General features: G+C 46.2%; 1 protein-coding gene across 7 annotated transcripts; it reads right to left on the bottom strand.

Moving 5' to 3' along the window:
* Positions 1-10: 10 nt before the first annotated feature.
* LOC1269451 (trichohyalin) lies at positions 11-24,689 on the bottom strand. Of its 7 annotated transcripts, none has more exons than XM_061653007.1 (10): positions 24,456-24,689; positions 21,353-22,095; positions 7,256-7,407; positions 4,882-5,614; positions 4,571-4,808; positions 4,333-4,498; positions 4,128-4,271; positions 3,957-4,056; positions 2,069-2,212; positions 11-1,756 (listed from the first exon to the last, which is right to left on the bottom strand). In XM_061653007.1, exons 2-10 carry the CDS (start codon positions 21,673-21,675, stop codon positions 604-606), a joined length of 3,153 nt encoding a protein of 1,050 aa, XP_061508991.1. In that variant the 5' UTR covers positions 21,676-22,095; positions 24,456-24,689; the 3' UTR covers positions 11-603. The 7 variants fall into 7 exon arrangements, with proteins under 7 accessions (XP_061508991.1, XP_061508992.1, XP_061508990.1 ...); XM_061653008.1 differs by having other exon boundaries at positions 24,505-24,659; XM_061653006.1 differs by lacking the exon at positions 24,456-24,689 and adding an exon at positions 22,182-22,291.
* Positions 24,690-24,789: the final 100 nt, after the last annotated feature.

Below are 24,789 nucleotides of genomic sequence, written 5' to 3'. Positions count from 1 at the left end.
TTCGTATAACTATTTTATTTGAACTTTTCGTTTATTTAATCTTATACTCAAAATTACGTCGATCCTTGACGGCTTGGTGCCCTCTCGCTACTAGAAATCCCAAAGGGGACATTAAAATTTGCTGGCAAGTGTAACTAGCTATATGTACAGTACCGGACGGAGGAAATGATAATAGGGGCAAAAAAATTAACATAATCATAATAGAGCAATAGCAGCAATAGCTAACAATCGCTTCCCTGTGCGTTAAGCTCATCGAAACACGTGTGAAGATATCAATAGCAATATCTTCCCCGTTTCCACGTAACAACACTGGGAGCATAAGGATGACTGCTCTATCTCTCTCCTTCTCTCTCTCTTTTAAATCCACTTCAATCTCCGCTACTACTAATTGCTAAAGCAAAACGAAATAAATATGGAGTGTTTCTTATGCCTGCGGTTGGCATACAACAAGTACAACGGGATATGTTCAATCGTCAAGAAGATAATACATTTCCAAATGTGGAACTATACAGATAAAGTTGTACGAGGACGCAAATCTGTACAAAAGGGGTCAAAACGATCGAAGGAAACGATAATAATCCAAAACACTCCAACACCATCCGCCTAATCTACTGGTTGACCATCGGGTGTTGCTACACCTTCCGGTAGATGAGGCACGACTATCTGTTCCGGAGCGGAAGCCGCTGTCTGGGCACTATCCCCGACACACTCTGTAGGTGGCGGTGATAGTTCCGTTGGGACCGCTGGATACGGTTTAGCAAACACGGGCGGTTGCTCAACGGGTTCCGGAGAGGGTTGTTCCACTATCTCTACCACAATTGTGCTCTCGAGGTCTGTGCTCTCACCGGCAGACTTCTCCGTGTCGTCTGTAATGATGATTCTCGGCGCAGAGGATGCACGTGGCCGTTGGTTTGTTGATTCGGTAACGTTTTCGATTCGTACAACGTTGATCGATTTGGGAGGTTCGCTGCTGCTTCTTTCCTCGGTGGAGAGTGGCATGATGCTGTTTGGCTGCGGTGCGTCATCCACATCCTCTATGATCGTCGGTGTGGTCGAGTGTATCACACGATCCTCGGTTTGGATTGCTGACTCGGGAACATCCACTACTGTTACCGGTTCTTCAGGTTCCTCCACTTCTATCACCTGTTCTTCGTTATTCTCGTTCGATTGTTCTACCTCAGGTTCAACTTCTTCTGTCTCCTGTTGTTGCTGCTGGTGCTGGTCTTCTTCTTCTGCCATCTGTGCCGTTTCCTCCTCCTCTTCATTCTCTTCGTAGATCACATCGCACGGTGTTCGGTGTACCATTGGAGGTATGAACTGAGCAGGTGGGATGAGTACCACCTGGGGTGCATCGCCCAAAGACTCCACATACTCGATCTCATCCACCTGCTGGTGATCCGCTTCCTCGTAAGGCGCTTCTTCACACTGTTCCGGTTCGGCTGGGGCTTGCTGTCGGCCTTTCTTTTGCTGCTGCTGCTGCTTATTACCTTGCTGCTGCTGTCTATTACCTTGCTGTTGCTGCTGATTCGATTGCTGCTGTTTCTGCTGCCTTCCCCGGTTTGGTTTCGAACGGCGTGGCGTTTGGGGTGGATGTTGATCTTGCTGCTGTTGCTGCAGCTGCAACTCTCGCAATCGTTCGGTAAGCTGCCGCAAATCACGCTCCTGGGATTCGATCACCGTCTTCAGCTCTTCGATCTGCTGCAAATCTTCCATGCGTGGCTCGCGCCGTTCGTAGCGTAAGCGCATCTCCTCGAATCTGTGTGGGAAGGTAAGCAGACGGGTATTAATGGTAGTGGAAGCCCTCAAAGTCACTGCCCTAACATCTTCAGTTCTTCGGAGTCGAGTTGTCAACGGGTAAAGTCTAGTGGAAGGAACTTCCGAGCAAAACAGTATAGAATACGATGGTCACAGTGTCTAATCATGAGCCGTGCAGAGTTATGAGATGAGTGCTGTGAGTGTTGAACTATGATACTATGTACACAAAATCAGTGAGATGATGAACAGAAAGACAGATGACTAAGACTAGAACAATTACACTACTACTGGGCGATAACACAACAAAACTTACAGATTCGTTAGGCAGCGGCACTTTTTATGGAGCGTTTGAATTTCTTGCGCGTTCTTCGTGTCCCGCGACTCCAGACTGTGCACCACGAAGCTGTGCTCTTCCTGCAGGTCCTTCAGCTGCCGCTGATGGCTGGTCGTGAGTTCTCTGTTCAGTGGAAGCGATTGGATGGACAGGAACGGGGGGATATACGGTTTGATACGAGCATTTTTCGAGACGTGGGATGAGGGCAAATTTTCATAAAACCAGAAAAATAAGATAAAAGCCATATTTTGGAGTTTCGAAATCGGAAAATGTAACGGATGCGCGAGATGCGGGTGAGGTGCATTGAATTGATATAAAGAGGGTGTGTAGAAGATAAATGAACGCAATTAATTACGAATGCAGCACGAATGTGGCAACGAATGGGCAAAATCTCACACTTGGAAAAGTTGAATAACTTTTTGTCCTTTAAAAGTTTCTTTTGTTTGTATTTATTGGTCAACAACACGTTCGTCACACTTTAACAGCCCAACGCACACACGCGCACAAGAACAATGTGCAAAAAAAACAATGGGGGAAGGCTTTTCCCCACTCTCACAAACAACAACAGGTAAATGCTATTTCACTCACAAAAAGGCAGTGTAGAGAGAAAGGCAAACCGGGGTATTGGGTAATTTGGTTGGGGTTGGTGCTAAAAGATAAATGCCAATAGAGCTTTCACGATGCGTTTTTTTGTTTGTTTTTGTGTATCCATGGAAGGGTAAAACAAGGACAATTATGCTTTTTTGATTATCATTTGGTCAGTGCTGCAACGTCTCAATGGTGAACCACCATACGTAGCTGGCAGTAGACGATCAGCCCAAAGGTTAGCAGTAGCACGGCCGATGCCAACGGTAAGGAATGTGTCTGCTGGTAGATCAGCATCGAGGGCAACAAGGGATACGCTCCTTTCACCAGTTGCACAAGCAGCAGTATTAGCTGTATCAGTGGATTGCGTGCAGCGGCGGCTTGGCGCATTGGCTCTTCCAGCCCGCCGGCGGTACTTTGGTTTTTGCAAGAATTGAAACGGAAGAATTTTTGATACAGGAACGATACATATGTTTTACAAAGAAAATCATCGTTTATTACCGAAAGAAAAAAAAACAGACAAGACAAAAGCCAAATTGGATAAGGCAACAAGTAGAAGTAGAAGTAGAAGAAGGAGAAGTGCAAAAAATAGAAGAGAAAAGAAAGAGAGAAAATAGAACAAATACATTATCACAATGATGAATGCAGAGAGAGGATCAGATGAGTTGCACACATCAACAACAAGAGAGAGAGAGAGAGAGAGAGTACAGAAAGGAAACTGTGACGAGGGATACGAGAGTGAGGGTTGAATAAATGGTACAAAGTTTACCAATTTCAGTATGAGAATGAACACAACAAGGTTATGCTACAGAAGAAAAAAAACGGCTAAATTTCTATTTTCTCTCATTTTTTTTGTTGGTTATGTTATTGGAGCCATCTTCCAACGAAACCGCCACAAAGGAGTAATGAGCGTGGAAGGGCTTCCGTTTTCGTTCTCTTAAGTTTCCGGTAATAAACGATGAATTAAACACATGTACAATTTTAAATTTTGCTACAACGAACGGGTTGAGATTGCGTGAGAGGGGATGAGTTTGGGATGAATTGGAAAGTGATTAACGTGATTGGGTAGGAAGTTTTTTGTCGATCCACACAGTCGCAAGCGTGGTGTAGCGTCAGTAACAGCAAAGCAAAGCGCAAAAAGAAAAACCCTAGCAAAGCGGCATCTATTGGACATACTACACAAAACCACACAGACCACATGTACTACACCAACAACAGAGAAAAGAATCGGAATCTTTGGGGGACTTTAGGAAAACACAAAAGAGGGACAACGCTTGCCTACCTGATTTTGTTCTCAGCATCTTCAAGCCGGTGTCGGTTGCGACTGTCCATCAGATGCAGTGCTTCTTCCTTCTCTGCAACAAGAGCCTTCCATTGTGTTTCTAAAACAAATTCCCGCGAAAAAATTTGCATTATTTGGGAATAGATTGCATTATTTGGGAATAGGACGAACCTAGCTCCTTTTTGTGGGCAGTTTTCATCAGCTCGGTCGTGTCGGATATTTCCCGCGCAAACTCTTCCTGCACCTGCTGAATCCGTTCGCTAAAGTGCTGCTCCAACTCCAACTTTTCCTTTTCAAACTGTTGCTTGAGGGTTTCTGGAGTGGAAAAATGCATGAATTAGTACTCTGGAACGTTCAGCAAAATAAGCCAACGTACCGATGATTTCATCCTTCTCGGACATTTCCTTGGCCAGCTTGCGCTCGTGCTCCCGCTCGGCTCGCTCCACGTACATGCGCGACTGGAGCAGCTTCTGGTCAGCGTCGGTCTGTGCATTGGCCATCAGCTTCTTTTGCTGTTCCAGCTTCGCTTTAAGTGATTCGATCTGGAAGAAAGCGCACACAAAGCCCTCAAAGTTTTGATGCCTTGCCAATAAGAGTTTGAGAGTGTCATTTACCTCATTTTTCAGCTGCATTTCACGCTCATTGAACCGCCGGCTCATGGCTTCCGTTTCGGCCAGTGCCTCGCGGCGCAGCTTCTCGATGGCGGAGGTACGCTCCTCCATGTGCGTCTGTTCCAGCTCCACCTTCAGCCGGTTCATCTCGTGCAGCAGCCGATCCTCCCACTGCATCGCAATCTCCCCTCGGGCGATCTCTATCCGGTTCAGGGCTTCCCGTTCCTTTTCACACAGTTGACTGTGAAGAGAAGTTGATGTACCAAACATTAACATTAAACATTTGAGATGAAGACCTCTCTTCTGCTACTTACTATTCACAGCGGTTCTTTATCTGCTGCACCTTCACCATCTCCTCCTCGAGCTTGTTGTACGCCGTCTCCAGCTCCGCCTTCAAGCTCTCCACCTGCCGGGTCATCCCGAGCAGCGATTCCTTCTGATCGTACGTAAGCCCGCGCAGCTGCTCCACCTCCGCCTCGTACGACTTCAGGTGGCGCACCTCGTCCGTGCGCTTGCGGGCCAACTCCTCCAGCCGGCTCACCTGCTCGAGCGCCTGCTTCCGCTCCTTCTCGACCGTTTCCATCTTCTCCTTGCACGTTTTCTGCATGCTGCGAATCGTGAACTCGCAATCCTTCATCAGATCTTCCTCGCGCGCATTGTTCACGTCGCGCAGCTGCTCGAAGCTTTGCTTCCACTTCGCCTCTACCTGGGCCCGTTCGCGCACCGACTCTTCGAGCGCTTCGCGCATAATCTTCTGCTCCTCGGTGCGCTCGTCCAGCAGCTTTTGGCGTTCCTCCTTCAGCCGGTCCACCTCCGATTTTGCGTCGATCAGCTGGCTGTTCAGCTCGTGGGCTAGCTGCCGCACCTCGGCCAGCTTTTCCGTCAGCTCCAGATGTTCGATTTCCAAATTTTGATACTTGAGATTAAGTTCGTCCTCCCGGTCGGAGGCCTTCAGTCTTATCGTTTCCATCTCCGACTGCTGGGTCGTCAGCCGGGCCCGTATGCCTTCGCATTCCTTCAGGGCGGCCACCAGCTCCGCTTGTAGACCTAAAGGACAAAAGGGAAACAGCGGAAAATAGAGTGAGAGAGGAGTTAGTTACGTTTGTGCCAGATCAGAAATCTACAAAATACCTTCTTTGTTGCATTTGTTAAGATCTTTAGAATTGCTGGAACCCATACTGAGCAGCGAAAGACAACGACGAAACACTGTATCAAGGCCTACTGCAACGCAATACTCTACTGCTTCTTGCGTTGACATTTCTACCAAAGCCTGCTTCTCAGGTATCAAGAATATCCCAAAATCTTAAGGCCGGGCTACATTGATCGTACTCTCTGGTGTAATTTTGATTTTCACTAGCGCATCTGGCGGCGGCTGACCGAAGCATTTTGCCAAACAATTTGGGACTGCTCCAGAAAATACGTTATTTTTCTATGTTTTTTACTAAAAACGGAGGAGAAAAGTTTTGTAAAACGTAGATACACATGTTTTGCACGCATTGCATCCATTTTTGCAATGGAAAACGATGGAAAAACTACTTAATTTTGAGATCCGGCATGACCATTCCCTGGATGACCAAAAATAGCTTCCACCAGTCGCCGCCAGATGCGCTAGTGAAAATCAAAATTACGCTTGCGAGTACGATCAATGTAGCCCGGCCTTTACAAAGGAATGCTGTTTTGCTACCTATTTGGGTATTTCCCGGACCTAACGACGTTCTTGGGGGAAGAATACTACGTCGTTAAACGACTGCTTTCTACGTGTTTGATCAACAACTCCCATCAAACCAAGCTGTTGGCCATCATGCATAGATTGTCTTCAAAGGTCTTGGCAGCGATCGGAACTACGACTTGGGGAACTCTTCAACTTCGGAAGAAAGTCCAATCAAGAATCGTTACGCGAAACCTGTGTCGTTGACACCGAATTGGCATCGCCCGCATTCCATTACCCCTCATCCATTCTTGTCTGTCATCCGGTTGATTTAGGAGAACTGGTAGAACAAAAAAACCAAGATCCCTCATATTCCCGCCCAGCGCAAGGTCAGCAGGAAGTCTTTGTGAATGCTTCTTCCTACCGGTGCACAGGAACGGAGGATCGCGCGCTGTTTATTCAGCCCCAAAATAGCAATGTAGCTTCTTCTCTTCTCGGCGGCGGTTGCTCTCGGTTGCGGTTAATGTAGCTCGCTTTGTCTGTCAGTCAGTCCCGCACGGGTCCCCCCGATGTCCCCCCGATGCGCATTCAAAAATAACGCATCCACGCTTGTCCGAGCTGCGTCGCGCAACTGTCGATGACGCGCGTTGTCGCACTGCTTCAAAGATCAAAAAACGGCCCCTCGTAGTTTTGATATAGCGTTTCGGAGGTCTTGGCCAATAAACGCGTCGACGAATGAACCGTAACGGCAAAAAAAAACTTCCGTCTTCCGAGCGATACTAAGTATTTGCGGATACACGCGCTTGACATCTGTCGGGGCGTTACGAGCGCACGAACGCGATCGTCCCACGCGGTTCTATATACACGCGTGACAGCATCGTCGCACGCGTCCACCTCATCAATTTAAAGTTGTTTTGCTCTACCACACACTTGCTAACCGCTGTCAGGAGGGTTTTGGTTGTTTTTTGGAGTTCCGTTTTCGACAGCTCCCACATTCTTGCTCGGGAGGAAGCATTCTAGTCTATTGTCCAAACACTTACGTTCCACGTTGTATTCCTTAAGCAACGCATCCCGCTCGACCGCATCGAGCTTCTGCTGCAGTTCGTAGACCTTCACGTTCGCTTCCTTCACGCGCTTTTCGGCCTCCTCTAGCTTGGCGCTGTACCGCTGTTCCTGGTTCACCAGATCCTTCCTGCAAAAGCAAAAAGAGTTATTGCGTGTTGTATTAACAAGCTTTTAAAGAGGGTGATGCGGTATTTAGTTTTGCAGCTACAGCCCTGCCCCTTTCCTACCCCTGTAGAAAGTGCTCAACCCTCCTCACCCTGATCGTTTGATCGTGCCGACTGATTGATTGACCCTTCCCCCCGGCGAGACAGTTGCCAAGTGAAAATAAATCGATACACGAAGCGATTCCGAGGGTGAAATTGCAATCTCAACATTTACAAAACCCCTCCCCTCCTTGCTCTTCGGAGACCCTACCACTTCGTGCAGCAGTTTACAACCAGCAGCAGTCGGGTTGAAATATTTCAATAATTTTCATTCACACAGTTTCATTCAGCAGGCCGTCGGAGTGAGGATATCAGCGAAAAAAAAAACGGCTCAGTTTACACAGCGCTCAAAGCGAGTATACGATGGAGACCTTCTCAAACTTTGGCAGACAGTCTGACGCGTACTCGGTATACTAGTATCGTCGCATTTCGAAGCGGCCCATCTGGTACGTCACCTAGAACGCTCAGCTCAGGAAGAAGTTTTAAGCCTGCCAATGCGCTCAGCTTACCTTGCCCGAAACCGGCCGGTAGGAGAGTTATTTTTAAAAGCACTTAACGTGCCCTGCAAAAAAGCAGCGCCCCTTCAACCGTCCGGCAGCGGAAGCGATGCGTACCCGCTAGCTATCTTACAGCTCGCTTAAATAGGGTTTATGGTTACTTTTTATCGTCCAATGAGGGGTTTTGTTGCAGCGCAATGATGGAAGTGTGTCGGAAAGTGCAATTCACGTGTGCTATTTTCCGCTTACTACTACTGGTTAAAGGTAAGTGGGTCAGCGCAGGCTGACCACAACAATCCACAGCACCGTGTTTTGTATGATTTATTGCCCCCAACAGCCATCTATTGAGGTTACAAGCCTGAACAAGTCCTGAAGCATTTTGATATGTATTTTGAGGCAAAAAGTCACGTTTTGGTAGTTTTGTTACAGTTTTGTTTGCTAATTAGAGGGAGCTCCTGGCGTGTAATTATTTTCGCATTCATGACTCATTTAACAAGATGGCGATCAAAAACGGATCAAAACACGGGCCGCACTGAACGGGCCGTTTCAACTGGTTCTTACTTCCCACGCTCCCCACGGGGCTGCTGACGTCAATCGCGAGTACTAGTGTGAACGTGCCCGGATATGAGTCAGGAGAAAAACATCATTTCGCACAACCGCATTGTCTTTATGAGGTTTTCACTAAATTTCCTCCACATTTCTTATCGGAAGGTTTCAACGACCCGACCGAACCGATCCTCATTCTGTCACTTCCGTGAGCAGTAAATTAATCGTTTTTACCTTAATCCCCGAACAGCTTCTACGAATGCATACAAAGAACGGTCTCATTCTAGGCGTCGCCATCTGCCATCGAGAAGAAACCAGCTGCGTCGCAAAATGTACGTGCGCAAATAGGTAAACAAAAGTGTGTTTTTGTGGGGTGGGGGAAGATGATCATTCAGCACAAGTTCTCGCAGATGGCCCCGTAGGAATGAAACAATCCGAAATTCGCAATTCGTGGATCACAATTTGTGATAAATATTTACACAAACGATCGTTTCAATAACGTCACCGGAAGACGGACTGTCTTAGCGCGCGCGATTATAGTTAACGATCGTTTATCGACCGGTTGTATTGTGTCTGTGGAACCGTCAAAGATTATCCGTTGATTGCGCGCTTGTTTAAACAAGGATTTGAAGCTATGAAGGGATATAATTTAACGAAAAAACACACAGCAAAAGAACTAAAAGTAAGGATATTTACATGTCACTGTTGATCTTCTCAACGGTGCCGAAGGATGCCGGCGGCTCAATGTTGGACGGCTGCACCACATCCGGCAGGCTGGCCACACTGTCCTCGATCAGCTCGCTCTTATTGCGCTGCTCCGCTGCGTCAGCCTTTGCACACTTTTCCTCGTCACACTTTTCCACGCCCTCGGCTGGCGAGGATGCACTGTGATCGTATTGAAACTCAATGTAATTCTTGCCCGCATCCTCCCGACTGAACACACCATTGTTAGCACGCTCACTAAATGCAGTATGAGATTGTAGTGTACCGTCCTGGCCCGTCGCCTGCCCTACCTCACTGTCACTGTCCACGTCACTGCTGTCGACGCTGGTCGACGACACCTCCACATCGTCACTGCCGTTCTGCGTCAGCTTGAAGCTGACCTGCTTCTTCTGCGGCGACGGCTGGCGCTGATGATCCGGCACTTCGGCCAGCTTAAGCACCAGGCTAGCGCGGATCGGTTCCGGTTCCGCACCATGCTCGCTCCCGGCAACACGGTGCCTGTCATCGTCCGCGGCGTCAGTGCCGCTGGTGGGTGAGAGCGTCTCCTTTGCCTCGTAGAAGACGTCCCGATCGTCGCTAGTATCGTCCCCAGCAGCAGCATCCTGCACGATCACGACCGTGTGGCGGGTGGGCGCCTCTAGCTCGTGCGCCGGAAGTGCCGCTGCCGCCGGTCGCTGGCTGCGTGGCGGTGGCAATGGCGGTGTCGTTGACTTGGTCGCCCGCTGGGACGGGGCTGTTGCTCGTTGCTCGCTGCCGGCCCGGCTTGGCTGTTGGCCCATTTCCTGGATGCTCGTCGGTGCTCGTTGCTCTGCTGCTCGCGCACTGCTGTTTGCTGCTTCGCTGCCGGTGGCATTCGCCTCCGATACGGTAAGGTTCGCTCCCGGTGCACTACTGCCGACTGGCGGGAGGATCGTCGCCTCGGCCGGACTGAGCGCACGATCGGCCGCCGGTGTAGTGGTGTCGTGAGCTGACTGTACCGCGTTGCCGCCCTGGTGTGCGTGATGACCCAGTGCCGGAGTAGTAGGCGAAATATGTTTGATATTTAATAACTGCCCATCCGTACTACTGTCACCACCGCTCTGTGGTGTGGAGGTGGTAGTGTGCGTGACAGCGAGCGCTAGTGGTGCGCATGCGTTAGGCGACACTAGCGCCGCACCACTAGCGTCGCCGCTGGTGTGTGTCTTCGCTAACGCTCGTTCGATCGTTCGGGGCGTGGTGGAACCGTCCTGTTCGGCTTTCGTGACGTCACCGGGCGGAAGGTTGGGCTCTGCATCGGCCGTGCCCTTTCCCTGCTGCATCTCCACAAACTCTTCGATAACCTTGATCGGTACCGTGCCGCTCATTGCCTTCGCGAGGTTCGACAGGTGCGTCCTGCCCTGGGTGGAGCCATCCTGACCTCCGCTGGAGTCGGCCTTCGGGAGGGATAGCTTTAGCACGTTCTGTTGTTGCTGCTGCTGTTGCTGTTGTTGTTGTGGTTTCACGTGCTGTTGATTTTGTTGCTGTTGATTCTGTTGATTCTGCTGCTGCTGATAGCGGCGTCGATTTTTCCCTTTCGCCATTGCACTTTCGCTCTGCGGCGCGTACGAACTCGAACTGTGGCTCGCGTGCGGCGGACGTGGTTCCCGTGCGCACCCGGCACTGTCATCGATCGGGCCACCGTTGGCAGAAGCTTCGCGACCGCTGCCGCACTCGTACTCGGGCGCGACCGAACCGTGCTGGCGCGTTAGATCGCTCGAACTGACATCGATCGCGCGGTGGTTTCGTTCGTCACCGTCGTCCGTCGCTCCCTTCGGCACCGCGGTGGGCCGGCACTTGGAGGGCAACAATTGCTCGGGCGAGCGTTCGCACCGTTCGCCCAAGGGTGCCAAAAGTCCGCCACCGTCCGCCTGCCCCACTGGGCCGCCCGGTGGTGAGCTATTTTTGGTCCGCTTTTCCTCGTCGCCAGCGCGGCTTCCGAGCGTGGTGCCGTCCGGTGCGTTGCGGCCCGTCTGCCGCGCAGCTGCGCTTGCGTACGCATCAGACGCAACCTTCGCACACGATGGTGGTGGTGGTGGTGGTTGTGACGGCTCTTCGCTGCACACTGCTACCGATGCCACCTCTGGCTCCTCCGCTGGCACTAGCTGCAGCGGTTTATCGTGTTTTTGTTTTCCCTTCTGCGACTTGGAGCGTTTGAAGAAGCTAAACATTGCGGACGGGTACACACAAACTGCAACCACCTTTGCTGAAACGCACACACTTTTTTCCCGTTCAACTGGTAGTTTCCTTTGAAACAGTTTCTTTGAAAATCAAAAAACAGTTCTTCTCGCACGCTCAGCCAGCGATCGGCACCGGAACAGAAGCTGAAAGATACTGGTTTGGCGCGGAAGGTCGTCATTTCGCCACTCCATACGACGCGTGCGACACAACCAGCACGTCACGCACGAAGTGTGGTGGGAAAATTCCCAAACGAACGCGTTTTTTCCTTGTTTTTATTCTTTTTTGTTTTGTCCCGCTGCGTCCTACACTGTTCCGTCATTCATGTTAACCATTTCGGCGAACGAGAGCGCGCGCTCGCGCCCCGATCTTTATTACTTATTTTTGCTCACACTCGCTCACTGACGCAACAATGTCCGCCTAGACGTTACGAGAAGCTTTGCAATCTGTCATGTGCGGTTTATTTTGCCTCCTTTCCTTTGCTTTCCGCCGCTTTTGAACGCTCTTAATCCTCCCGTCATTCATGAGCAACCATGCGTCTCCATTCGTTTGCACGAGACCGCCCCTGTACTTCCAAAAAGCAACACACGCCATTCAAAATGAGCTGGGCTGGGGGACGATCGATCCTCTTTGGGGCGTTTTTGTGGCGAATCAATCTGTCAACGGGTAAAACGATCGCCGATGTGTGGGGAAGGAGCTAGGGAGGTGCTTGTGGTTTGTGGATTTCCCGGAAGATAAATACCGAACTCATCGGTAAGAATCTGCTTAAGCCGCAGTGGAAGTGGTCGTGGGAAGAGGGTCGTTCGTCAGGTTTTGTGGTGAGGTTATTATTAATAAACGGGTGAAAGAAACACGAAAAGACAGGCATGCGATACTACATGAGGAGGTGAAGCGTAAACGATCGTTGTTGTAAACTGTTTACATTTACAATTCATCCCATTGAATGCATGCAATACAATGCAACAATTATGCAACAATGTTGATTTGAGCTATACATATTGCGTTCAAGTGTGTATGTACAAATCCTCAAAAAAACAAAACCATCGCATTATCCTTGAGCGAATTGAGTGCGTTTTAAATATGACGAAACAACGCCAGACCGGCAGTACGCAGCCAGCCCAGTGTCGAGAGCGACCAAGCGTCTCCATCGGCGCGTTGGGGTCTCCGGATCTTCGTTCCTCGTTGCGTGTGTGTGTGTTTAACCTTGAACCAATTTTCAAGCAATGTTTTTAATCTGTTTAGCGGATTAGCAGTATCACACGCTGAAAGAGGTTTTGCTTCAAAAATAGCCTTGTCCTTCGCTAGGCTGTCATCACATCTCGCTTGGCTTGTGCACTTTCAAACCCTGCTCCTGCTAAATCCTTGACAATCGGACCTGCAGCGCATCTGCACAGTGTTTAACGCGCGTTAATTAAATCGTTACTTTGCCGCTCTCTGGCCACGCCTCGCGCGTTCCCTTCGTTCCAGGGCAGCACAACAGCAGGCAGAGGAAGGAAACGAGTATTCTAACAAGGACATCCACCTCTCATTGCTCGTGCCCAAGCTCGTGCGAGCGCGTGTGAAACGCTTCGTTTATCCGGAACAAGAACTCGCGAAATTGGGCCTGTCGATGCCGTTTAAATCGTGTAAATTGTGCCGAACGTGCAGGCGTGTTTATTTGCTTTCTACCTAACCCCCAACCTATTTGTGGTTGGGCTGCGAAAAAAAATGCCATGCCACCCAACGAAAAACAAAAAAACCGCAACATGCTCATCCCAATAAACAAACAAAACGCGCTTCACTATCTCCCATTGAGATTGGGATCTCACTACTACATCTCCTATCTCCTCCTCGACACTATCTCCTCCTCGACGTCGATTTTTGTGTGGCGTGAGAGACAGGCGAAACTGAAAATGCTGCTCGCTAGCTAGTTTCCGAATACACAGCGAACCAGTCCTCTGTCCCTCCTTTCGTTTGTTTATCGTAGCGAGGTTTAAACGCACCAAACGGGGAAGGAGTGCGTTTTTATTCGGCGAGGAAAGGCAACGGGGGAAACTAAATTTAGTCCTATCACTATACGATTCACCACTGATTTGAGCGGATTTAGACACGTCTTGCTGGCGTTGCCGTTGTTTGGGTAGAAATGATTGGCATGGGCAGTCGATAGTCCAACCTTGTTGTTGTGTTGTTTTTCCTCTCCCTTACGACCGATCGAATCAATCAACAATCGAAGCAGGAAATCGTTACTATTACAACAACAATGGCTAATACGAGTGGAGATCGCCTGCTCGAAATTGATTGCATTGCGTGTAAATGTATTTAGCAAATACATTTTATACATTAGCTTTAGCAAACCGCATCGTTGATTTTTTTTTAGATTTGGCTACCAATGACATGTTGTTTTCGGTTTATTTTTGTTTCAAGCTGCGTGAAACTTTCATCCAGTCACGTACAAGCAGATGTCAGCCGCGCTTAAGTGGATGTTTCGTTTATCCGATGGTTAAAAAAATAGTGTTAATTTTTTTAGGTGGGACTGCCTCCTAACGGTTGTGTTTTAAAAAATGATCGACACTTTTGAGTGATGGAATATCGTCATGTCGATAAACATAAAGCGTTCAAATTTCTGCTGATTTTAGAGCATTTTTTTGCGTAGTTTTAGATGATCTGATGTTTTTGGGTGGAAAAGAAAAGGGATGTTTAACAATCCTTTTAGTAGTACGGTCTTTTGTGATTATTTTTTTTAGTAGTACTGGATTATCTGCCTTTTTTTCTTTTAATCTACTTTAATTTTTAGTTAAGATTGGTTTCAAGTCGACGACAAACTATGGATAGGTTCCTCCTTTGAAAAGCCTACAATAATTTAAATGAATTTAAAACTATACTTTTATTAATCCAATAGGCAAATGAAGAATTTGAATTATTTGGTGCAATATTTACCGATGCAATATATAGTTTTTTGCATCGAAATACATGTCATTTTATTTCCCAATCAAAATGCATGATTTTCAGTCAAGTTGAATTCTTTGAATACATTTTACTGCCGTTGCCACCAAATGTTGGCTCTAAAGAATCAATTTTTGACACTTCTAGGAATTATGAACACTTTACAAGATATTTGAGCCGATTTATCACAATTGTAATTATTACGTCACATAAGCAATATAAAATCCATATAATTTAAATGTGTTTTTTAAAATAATCAAATTGAATAAATTGTAAAGCTATTGTAAAGACGGACCTAAACATTATAGGAACCAACCAATAAATTGCGGAAACCCTGTATCCAGTGCTGTTCGTCGTTTAGAGTCTGGTTGAGACGAAGCACGAGGCGAAAATATGCAGTACGTGTTAACGACCGAATGAATGAGAATGCCAGTTATATTTTCATCGTCATTGTCGAGTAGACAATACGCTAAATATATTGCTAAAGCTTTATCCTTATGATTGGCGCAATCAAGTCAATTTGTCAAAATTTTATTTGGAATTAACGCCTCGCACGCAGATATCTCCATAGATTATGAACAAATATGCTTTTCGTGTATTTTTTTTATTTTGGCTCAACAACCGATGTCGGTCAAGGCCTGCCTGTACTCACTTGTGGGCTTGGCTTTCAGTGACTAATTGATTCCCCCCCATAGCAGGATAGTCAGTCCTACGTATGGCGGCACGGTCTATTTGGGGCTTGAACCCATGACGGCCATGTTCTTAAGTCGTGCGAGTTGACGACTGTTCCATGAGACCGTCGTATTCAAAGTATGAGTCGGATCCGAGCGGTGTCACCAGGCTTTTTCGTTTTGGCATAAAGAATCACACATGTGTAAGATATCCCAAGTGACATTTGCTCGAAATTGTTTTTGCATATCTGCTCGATTAGTACTCGATACGCCTGAAATTGTGGATTTGTGTATGATCAAGTGTGTTGAAAGCGCTAAAATTTGGCGTGTTCGTAAATTAGACTTTCTTCTATCGATGGACGATACCGTCGAGCTCATTTTACATTCGTAGCTTAATTTTTTTTATGAAAAACAAAAGCTAATTTTGTGTGACGTTATTTAAAAAAAATCGATATTATTTAAGTATAAAATGGCTACATGACCAACTGTAACGATAGGAAACATCATTTCCGAGCGAATCTAGAAGAAAACAACGAAAAAGCCGCATCACAGTTGATTTTAAAGGCCTTTTTCTAAATTCCCTTAAACTGGTGCAGTTTAAGGGAAGTTTAAGGTTTCAGTTTAAGGTCAGTTTAATTTCCGGTTATTCGTGCTCGAAAATGTCAATTGGGATGTTTTATCTACTATTTGAAGAGAAAAGAATGCTGATCCGAAAATGATACCTGATCACTTCTTCATTTAGCGCATTCGATTATTCGCCTCTGCTTCTTTCAGAGAAGCCATGATCCGGATCTTTCAAAAACTGATGCATAATACCTGATCACTTGCTTACTAGCACATTAGGCGCAATTGGACAATCACTTTTGTTTCTCTCTGGGAAGCGATGATCTGGATCTTTCAAAAGCTGATGTCAAAAGCTAATGTTTCACTCGCTCAATTTACTGATCCAGATCATTTGAACGAATTCGGATCTGATCTTACATCACTAATTGGCTCACAGACAAAATTTGATGCCTCATAAACAAAAATCAATGTGCATTCAAACATTGATGCCTTAGAGACAAAAACGTTGACACGCTGTAAAAAATATGGTGTCTTGGAGAGTTAGAGTCACAATTTAGTGACAAAGAAAGTATAATTGTGCTCATCTTACACTACGCACATCTGCACGACTTTATTGTGGAAAGGCAATGAGGAAATTAAATAATTTCGGTTGTTTGGAGCATAGATCATCAATCGTATATAAACGCTACTTCTATTTGCCCCTTTAAGACTCTAAGTTTAAGTTTTAAGTTATAAAATTCTGGATTTCAAATTAAGCCATAATGAATGCAATTGTTTTCATCTGGTTTTTGCATTCGATATAATCCACAACTAGGAAAAGTTCCATGGTTTGTAATAATTTCATTACAACATTCAGCAATCAATATGTTATGATATTAGGATGTTGTTATGATCTGCTTGCATCTTTCAGGTTTGTTTTACCTATTAACCCGATGTTCGCAGTACAATTTAATCCCTGTTTTACAAACCTTGCACGCACCGTACAATCCTCCCAACCCGAAACAACCCTTCAAGATCGCCAACCGCTTAGTCAAACCTTCCCTTATTCAAAATAGCACACGTTGTCTCAGGAGAGCTCACAACGCCGGTCCTCAACCGTAGGGGGTTAGATCCACCGATCTTAGATAGCGCAGCAAACACTTCAACCGGTGGTGCAGTTACAAAATTAGTGCGTCTAAACATAGCACACTCTCGCACACACATACAGGTTTGAAGTCTGTATAGTTCCCACCCAAAAAAAAAAAACTGGGGCCAGTTTGCCCGCTGCACCGGTACCGGGGTCGGCAAAGCGCAAATCGATCAGGACCAGCACACTAATCACCGCGACGGACAAACAGCATGCTCTTCCCCCTGGTAAGTACGCGCTGTCAAATGAATCATCTTCGAGCGGTGAAGTCCGGCCAGTCACTCATCAGGTTGAGACGTTGGTGTTTTTTTCTACACTGCCGAAAGAAGACCCCTGCCGGGGTTCTTACAAGCTACCCACAGCCTCAACTGCTTCTGTATTGCGACAGGAAGAGCAACAGCACGATCGGTCGGCGGATGCTTTTGTAAAGCTGTATCCAACGCAGAGCATAGTGGAATGCATTGTGCAACGGCGCACGATTGTTACATCGCGACTGACAAAAGAGGGAGAGATGTTGTAATTGTTCTGTGCTGTAACATTCTTATGACAGCTTCAATTACTGTTGAAAAGATGGGGAAAGAAATTGAGACATTAAAAACACCGACTACACAAAAATTCTCTTTTTATTGTCCATTGGAAACGCATTCGGAACACATAATTGACTTTGCAAAACGCTCCGCCGCTGTGAGTGAGTGAGGGTGTCGTCGTATTTATAAAATCGTAAAACTGTTGCCCCACCTCGGGAATCACCGCGCAATGGTGGTAATAATTAGCTCCCACCAACCAACCACACAAGACGTACAAGGTGTAGGACGTGTTTTTGGGCGCGTGCCAGAGAGAAATATGGGCCACCACGAGATGAAGGTGCGTTCGTGGGGCTGCAGTGAGAAGCTGCTTGGGAGATTTTTTTTTGTTGTCTAAATAGCATCCCGTTCCCTCTAACACACGAGATTGTACAGCCCGTAAATTAAGGCAAAATAAAAACAGAAAGGAAACCAGACTTCACGAGACCACAGTGACACGAATTTCTATGTCACTCCCGCTCAACGATCATATGGTTGAGTTGCTGTTTGCTTCACAGTTTCATTCTACCGCGTTCGATCACATTTCACATACACCATACAGGTTTTAAATCACACAAACACTTGAAGAGGACAATTCACACTCTATTCCACTAACCGGAAGCGACACAATCAACCGAGTGACACTCAACGCACAGTCGAATAATTCCGGCTTTGCGGCTGCCCGGTTGGAAGATAGATCCGCCAACGGTCGACTGTCACTACCGACTGACTGTGCTCGTACCGGACCGGGTCTTCCGAAGGCCACCGCGGTGCAAGTGCGTACGCAGTTCGACCTCCTTCTCTTCTAGCTGGGTTCACCCAAACCCGCCCACCCGAAACAGCGCTTCTCCAAAAAGGATCCCAACCAACCAACCGACCGACCGATCGTGTGCATGTGTTTCCTTCTTTCCCCGGGCGCCGTAAACGCCGTAATCATGTCCGCGTCGGTCGCAATTTTCCAAGCCCATCCCAGACTTTCCAACTTCCAACTGCCGCGGTGGGCAAGGGTGGTGACGTTTTTACTGCTCCCTCACAAGATCTGCCTCCCTTCCCTAGCTTCAAGTGCGATCGTTTCGAGTTTTGCGGAGGAGTTTTGTTTTCTTTCGACCGGTGTGTGCCAATATGTGTGCCCGTGTTTGATCGCCTGGTTTAAGTAGCGTGAGGAAATGAAGGGCTTAGGAAGGGAACGTGGTTGACACATGGTTTTACTGTCTTGTGAAGAGGATGTTTCTGTTTTCTATGCTCAAAAAAATGGATCTCAATCGGCTTATGTTCGGGTTTTGTGGTTTTCCCATCCACAGCGTGATCGTTCGTTTTTTTCTTCTATTTTCTTTTCTTCCCTTATCCCAGTATCAACCAATTTTCCCCATTTTATCTTTTCCATTGACCGGACGCGGGAAAAGATACGTTTGACGTCAATGTGAAATGTTGCGACCGGGGAAAACCCCCCCTGCTTCGCTACCGCCTCAATCGTACACGTCAGTTGCGATCGCACGATCGAGTTTTTGGTTAGAAAAACATACGCACACAAACACATCCCACACATGGCATGAAGTACCGGAAGATGGAGATGGGGGAGTGGGTTCTCATCCAAATGTATAGACAATGATCTTCGATCTACACCGACAATGATTATAATAATAAAAATAAATCCTGTCAGTAGCATCCCTGTTCCCTGGAGGGAACTACAGGGTGATTCGTATAAAATGCGTCCAAATTCATGCAAAATATTCTTTTGTTTTAAATAACTAACACAATAGTCATTATCTAATGGTTCATTATTTCGATATCAAACTTCTGACACGCTTTAAATTGTTTATTTAATCAAATTTTCCACGAAACACCCTTTCTGCAGCTACTCTGCATCGCATGATCAGCGAATGTCACTATAAATTTGCTTTTAATGACTGAATTTGGCACTCGCTTTATGGCGTGATCATCGCTTCAAGATGGCCGCACAGTGCACGCGTCTGACAGGTCGCCTAAATAACGTGTCTACTAAACTCGGAGCGCATTGTTTCCATGTGTGTAGAAATAGTGATCTCAGAAGTTTGAACTCAACTTCAAGGTTACAGCGAGAGAGGATCATTTTCACGTTAATTAGAGGAACAACACACAATAAACTGCTTTTTGGAACATTCCATCGCTGGAACATACTGTTTTTTGTAGCAAACCTGGAGAAAGAACCATTGACGTTCCCCGGCATCACGATCGTGCAACCTCTGGAAATAGAAATCTGCAATGCCCATCGTTTTGCGACTTTCCTCGATGATCGGCACTTCTGGCCTCAAGTGAAGGCAAATATTTTGCCCTCAAGTGGCGTCTGGAAATGGGTGGGTTTTGCTTTCTTTCTTTTTAGCTCCGATTCCGACCTTCCTGCCAGATGGTTTCGATGGCGTTGCGATCAAGCTGTGATCTACATTGGATTGATGCTGGAGAGGAGTGGCGAGGTTGATCAAGCAACCGTATCAAAATTCCTTTCCCAGCAAATCCGGTGCTTGAGGATCGATTCTCAATTAGCCGGATCGGGATTGAGTTGTTTCTGCGTGCGGGGAGACGTGCAGTTACCAACGACCGACGGTAAATGCCGGCCCGGTTACCATCCATCAACGGGGTACGTGTGCGTTTGCATAATTTTAGCAAAAGGCAGGCGTTTCATTTTCTCTCTCTCTCTCGGTTTTGCTTTTGCAACGCCAAGACACTTTGCAGACAACAGCAATTAAAAAAAAGGCCGACCGAATAACGTTCCTCAGCCGCAGCGTGCGGCGGTGTGCCGTTGATGAATTAGATAGTTAAATATTTCGTTAAATCAAAACAACGGATTCCTTTCCAACCTGTGAAATGTGATGGCACTAATCTACTCAGCAGGTAAGGCAGGGAAGGTAGAAAGGATTGTGCTAAGCAGCACTGCGAACGCACGTGAAGTAGCAATGAAAAAATCCGCACAAATGGACTACGAACTGAGTGAGTGAAAATGAAAATTTATTTTCGTTTGCAGTTCGTTTGCAAACGTACGTGAGTATGTGTGTGTGTGTGTGTGTCGGTGCGATCGTGGCGTGAGCACCCGAGTGTGTGGGTGCCGCACACGGGGAGGGGTCTTTCCTTCTTGCACGGTTTTTTTTTGTTTTTTTTTGTTTTTCATACGCCTTCTGTCACCTTTTCAAACACGTCACAAGCACGGTAACGGAATAGGTAACTGGGGTAGGTTATACAAGCGTAAGAGCAGTAAGTATGTGTGTGTGTGAGGGTTTTCGTCCCAAAGATTCGTCCACACTGTGGGGTTTGGGTGGGTTGGGAGACATTTGCCAGCAAGACAAAAAAACCATCCTAGATGACGTTTGTGTCCGTTGGTGTTTCGCAGTTTGAAGTGGATTGAAAAGTAGCTTCGCCAATTTTCTTTTGTTTTAGCTAATTTTTACTATTACGTTGTATTAATTTTAATGAGTTTTGCTACTTCTCTTTACCTTTTTCTTTTTCTAATTGATTCTTCTATTTTTTCTTGTATGTGGTTGACTTATTTTCTATTTTATTGTCCATATTTTTTGCCTTCTATTCGCTTCTTGTTCATTCAGTTTTGTAAAACTTATCACCAATCATCAATCTTCCCCTTCCTTGATTGCTATTTTTATAGTTTTTTTGTAGTTTCTTTTGGTTTCTTCTTTCCCTTAACATCTTGTTTTCGAGTTCCATCATTTGCACTATGTTCTTCAATTCTCTTTTTTTTACCATTTAGTTTACTTCTTATTCTTTATTACTTTGTTGTTGTTCTTTTATCGTAATCATCTTTGAGTTTAGTTAACTTTAATATTTGTCTGTTAAGTTTCATAAAAATTATTTTAAACATACTTATCATTAGGTGATGCGATAAAATGTTGATCATTTTTAATATTGACATTGAATGACCTTAATAAGAACACTTAACACATCCATTTGTTACCAACTTCTCCATGAACTATGCTATGGAATGTATTTGTATGCACTTTATGACACTTTATGCACAATATAATCGGAGAAAAACAAAAACAAATTATCCCAGCCCGCACAAACATAACCAAATCACTTACCAGTAGTGGAAAAAGTTGTTCAGCGCACTGTTCTGCACGCTCAGCGGATCGGTGATGCGCAGATTGGCAAAGTGGTCCGGTCCGGGCGCCTCCTCCGCAATCCCACTGTCATCCTCGGTGTCACTTGTATCGGTCTCCTCCTCTTCCTCCTCTTCCTCTTCCTCTTCTTCCTCTTCATCATCTCCCTCCTCATCGGTGTGCTGTTGCGCCTTCTGCTGCTGGTGTTGGTGTCGGTGGTGCTCGCGCTCTTGCTCGGTCTCGTTGTCGGTGTCTTCCGGCAAGTGTGCCAGGAAGCGCGGTATTTGCGGGTTGAAAAAGTTCATCCTAACAACATACACTGCCTTCCCTGCCCGCGGTCGTACGGTGGGAGGGTCGTCGAAACAAAAGGCGAGTTACTTCACACGCACTAGGTTACAGTCAAACGAGAGAGAGAGCGAGTCGACAGTCGAGTACAGTACAGAGTACAGAAAAAAGGCACCGCAAAACAGGGAGGCACACCTTTGGGTGGCGTTTTCACACGCTTAAGGCTCTCGAGCGCTAAGTACGCGTGGCGATGATATAACCAAAAACCACTTTTCACGCACCCACTTTGGTAAGAAAGGAAAACGCGAGAGTTTCTTTTCGCTTTGATTCGCACCGATTCGCACTTACGCAAGACTGGGCCGTTTAAGGTGGCTCTTTTTCACATTTCGATTGCACTGTAGTGATCACTTTTATCACGAGAAGGGAGACAACAAACCATCCTGAAAACGGTACACATAAAATTATTGTAAAAATCACGAAAGCAATTTCCTTCTTTTCCCCCAAATCACCAAATACCAACTCTTACGCTGGTCAAACAATGCGCGTCGCGTTCGTTTCGGTAGCGCACTGAAGGCCAACCCTAAACCTGGCAACCGGATCGGACGACTGCTCCGAACGGTCCGTTGTCCGCCGCAGGAAATGGTGTAGAAAAATATGAATCCCTCCCCAAAGAGCCAGACACACACACACAAATACAACCGAACTCACACACAAACATAAATGGGCGATTTTAACGAATTGCGCACCAATGGCGTCCTGCAAACGCGCTCTAGTGCGGTCAAGCTTAAGGATCATTCTGTGGGGACCGCAGGTCCAACGTTGGACACGTCAGCGAACGTTGCCACTTGTCGCAAAAATGGAAATAGAAGCGAAAAAATAGACACCGTGTTGAAAAAAAAAACACGAAAGATAAATAAATACCCTTAAAACGTGCGACAGTGGATTGTGGATGGGGGAAAATCCAAAGAAAAAAACAAAAGCAAACCCTCGCACACTGGACTTGGATGGACGGTTTGTCAATCAATGCGAACGGTTTTTTGGTCGTCGCACGCGCACAAACTCGTCGCTAACCTTGAGCCGCAGAAAAGAGGAAACTCTCCCCCGTGGGTGGGAAAACAAACGCAAGCGGATGCGTTACGCTGCGCAAACAGTGCTTACAGTGCGGTGCCGTTGTCCCGGAAATTTGTCATCCATCCACTGCAGATTGATATGGAGGTAAGTGGATGATTTGCAATGGAGCGAGTGCAGGCATAAAATTAGACGTCGTTGCCCTTTTCGGCCCCGTGTCCGTGCCTAAGCGGACCGTGGGAAAATGTGAATTTTCACTCCAAACAAACAACGGAGCGAAGAAAAGGCGCAATAGTGGGAAGATTTATGGGTGTTTGTGTGTGTGGCGGTCATATTGGCGACAGGATTATACTATTTATGAGTTATGACCTCAGTCGCGTCGTTGGCTCTAGAAAGCGGCGTCAAATGGTAATGAAGCTCTTTAATAGTAATTGCTTCCACGAAATTGGGGGCTGAAGAGAAGAGTGTTTTGTGCATCAACAGGTTGATCGAGAATGCAATTGTGAGAGTTTTTTATGTAATTTAATTATTAATAGTGAATAATACAGTGTGAAAATTGTATGTTATCCTAATAATCGATCTTAATGTCCATTTCCTTAAAAACACACATAGTTTCAAGCAATACATTGGTAACGGACGAACGACGCATCGTTTAGTGCTTTTTTTCAAAAATGCACACACATTTTCCTGTATTTTCCCCTCCATCAACATTTCCCCCTGCACAAACTGCAGCAGAAACGAAATGAATGGAATTTCGGTTGCGTGTAATCGTTTCACGAAACACTAAACAGAGAGAGAGAGAGAGCGCGCGCAGAGCACACCGACACCGTTGGAATGTATCGTTGATGCCACGATCACGTTCATGAGCACACATTCCTAACAGCTCCGCAAAGAGGTTATGTGCTTTTTTTTGTTTGTTTGTTTGTTTGAGGGGATGGTGCGAGGTGTATTGATATTGCTAATTGGTATATTATTCATCTTTTTGGCATCTTCGTTTGTAGATGCTGTTATTTGCTCTTTTTTCGCCGAGGTGTTACCGACGGTAAGCGATGACGAGGAGCAGTTGGTGTTGTTGTTTTAAATGAGAATTGTTTTTGTTTTGTAATTTAATACTCTTTTGTTTCATAGAAAATCAACAATCTTTTAATTATTGTTTATTTTTTCTTGGTATAATAAAATCACAATTTAAAGATTTGTTTTGTGCCATGGTTCAACACTTTGGAGGGAGTATTTGTTGTTGTCTGGGTTAGTTCTAGTTAGGCATCGTTAGAACGAAATTTGGCGCACTCAGCAACAGTCACCTTCCAACGCCATTAATCTTTCAAATTTTGCACCTCACTCGTGATTTACGACACTTCACCTTTTAACGTAACACACACAATTAAGCGTTTTGAAACGGCTTGGCAACGGCTGTTCATGTTTTTTTTTAAAGGGAACATATTAAGTAATGGTTCACATAATTAAGCTTGAAGCTGGCCTAGTAGAGAAACGGATACGTTTTTGAGTCACGCTGTGTGTGTGCTATTTAGAACGTCACGTTTGAAGAATGTGACAAGCCCCCAAATGCTTGCAATTGTGTTGAAATCAGCTCAGATATGACGTCTCTTAGGCCTTTGTTTTTCCCCTTTGATAGCCTTGAATCGAAACGCAAACTCATCCTTCAGTCCATTTCAATCGATTAGTATCCCTAAATCCAATCATTCAAAGCACAGAAACACGCACAAAACCACACCTAAACCCTCATCAATCACGTCATTCCATCATTTGTCACAGACACTTACTGGTCACTTTGCACTTAAACAAATCGTTGCATTTCAAATCACACAAACTTCACGTGTGGCAAGACGAGAACCAATGCAATACTTTAATTACGCCAAACTTCCGCACCACAAGTACTCTGGCACACGCAGCAGTGGCGGCCGTGGTGGGCATCTCATAAGTGAGACGAACGTTATGCGAATGCAAACCCTGTATCCCCTGGGTCTCGCTGGCTGGTTGGCTGGCGTTGGCTCGGGTGAAAATAAAAAAGCACCACGGCCGACGGATTTTCACGATCACGAGCTCTT

This window comes from Anopheles gambiae, chromosome 3 (assembly GCF_943734735.2).
Source record: "Anopheles gambiae chromosome 3, idAnoGambNW_F1_1, whole genome shotgun sequence".
In the NCBI taxonomy this organism is placed as follows: Eukaryota; Metazoa; Arthropoda; class Insecta; order Diptera; family Culicidae; genus Anopheles; species Anopheles gambiae.
Note: the sequence above shows the minus strand (reverse complement) of the source record. Positions and strands in the feature narration are given on the sequence as shown.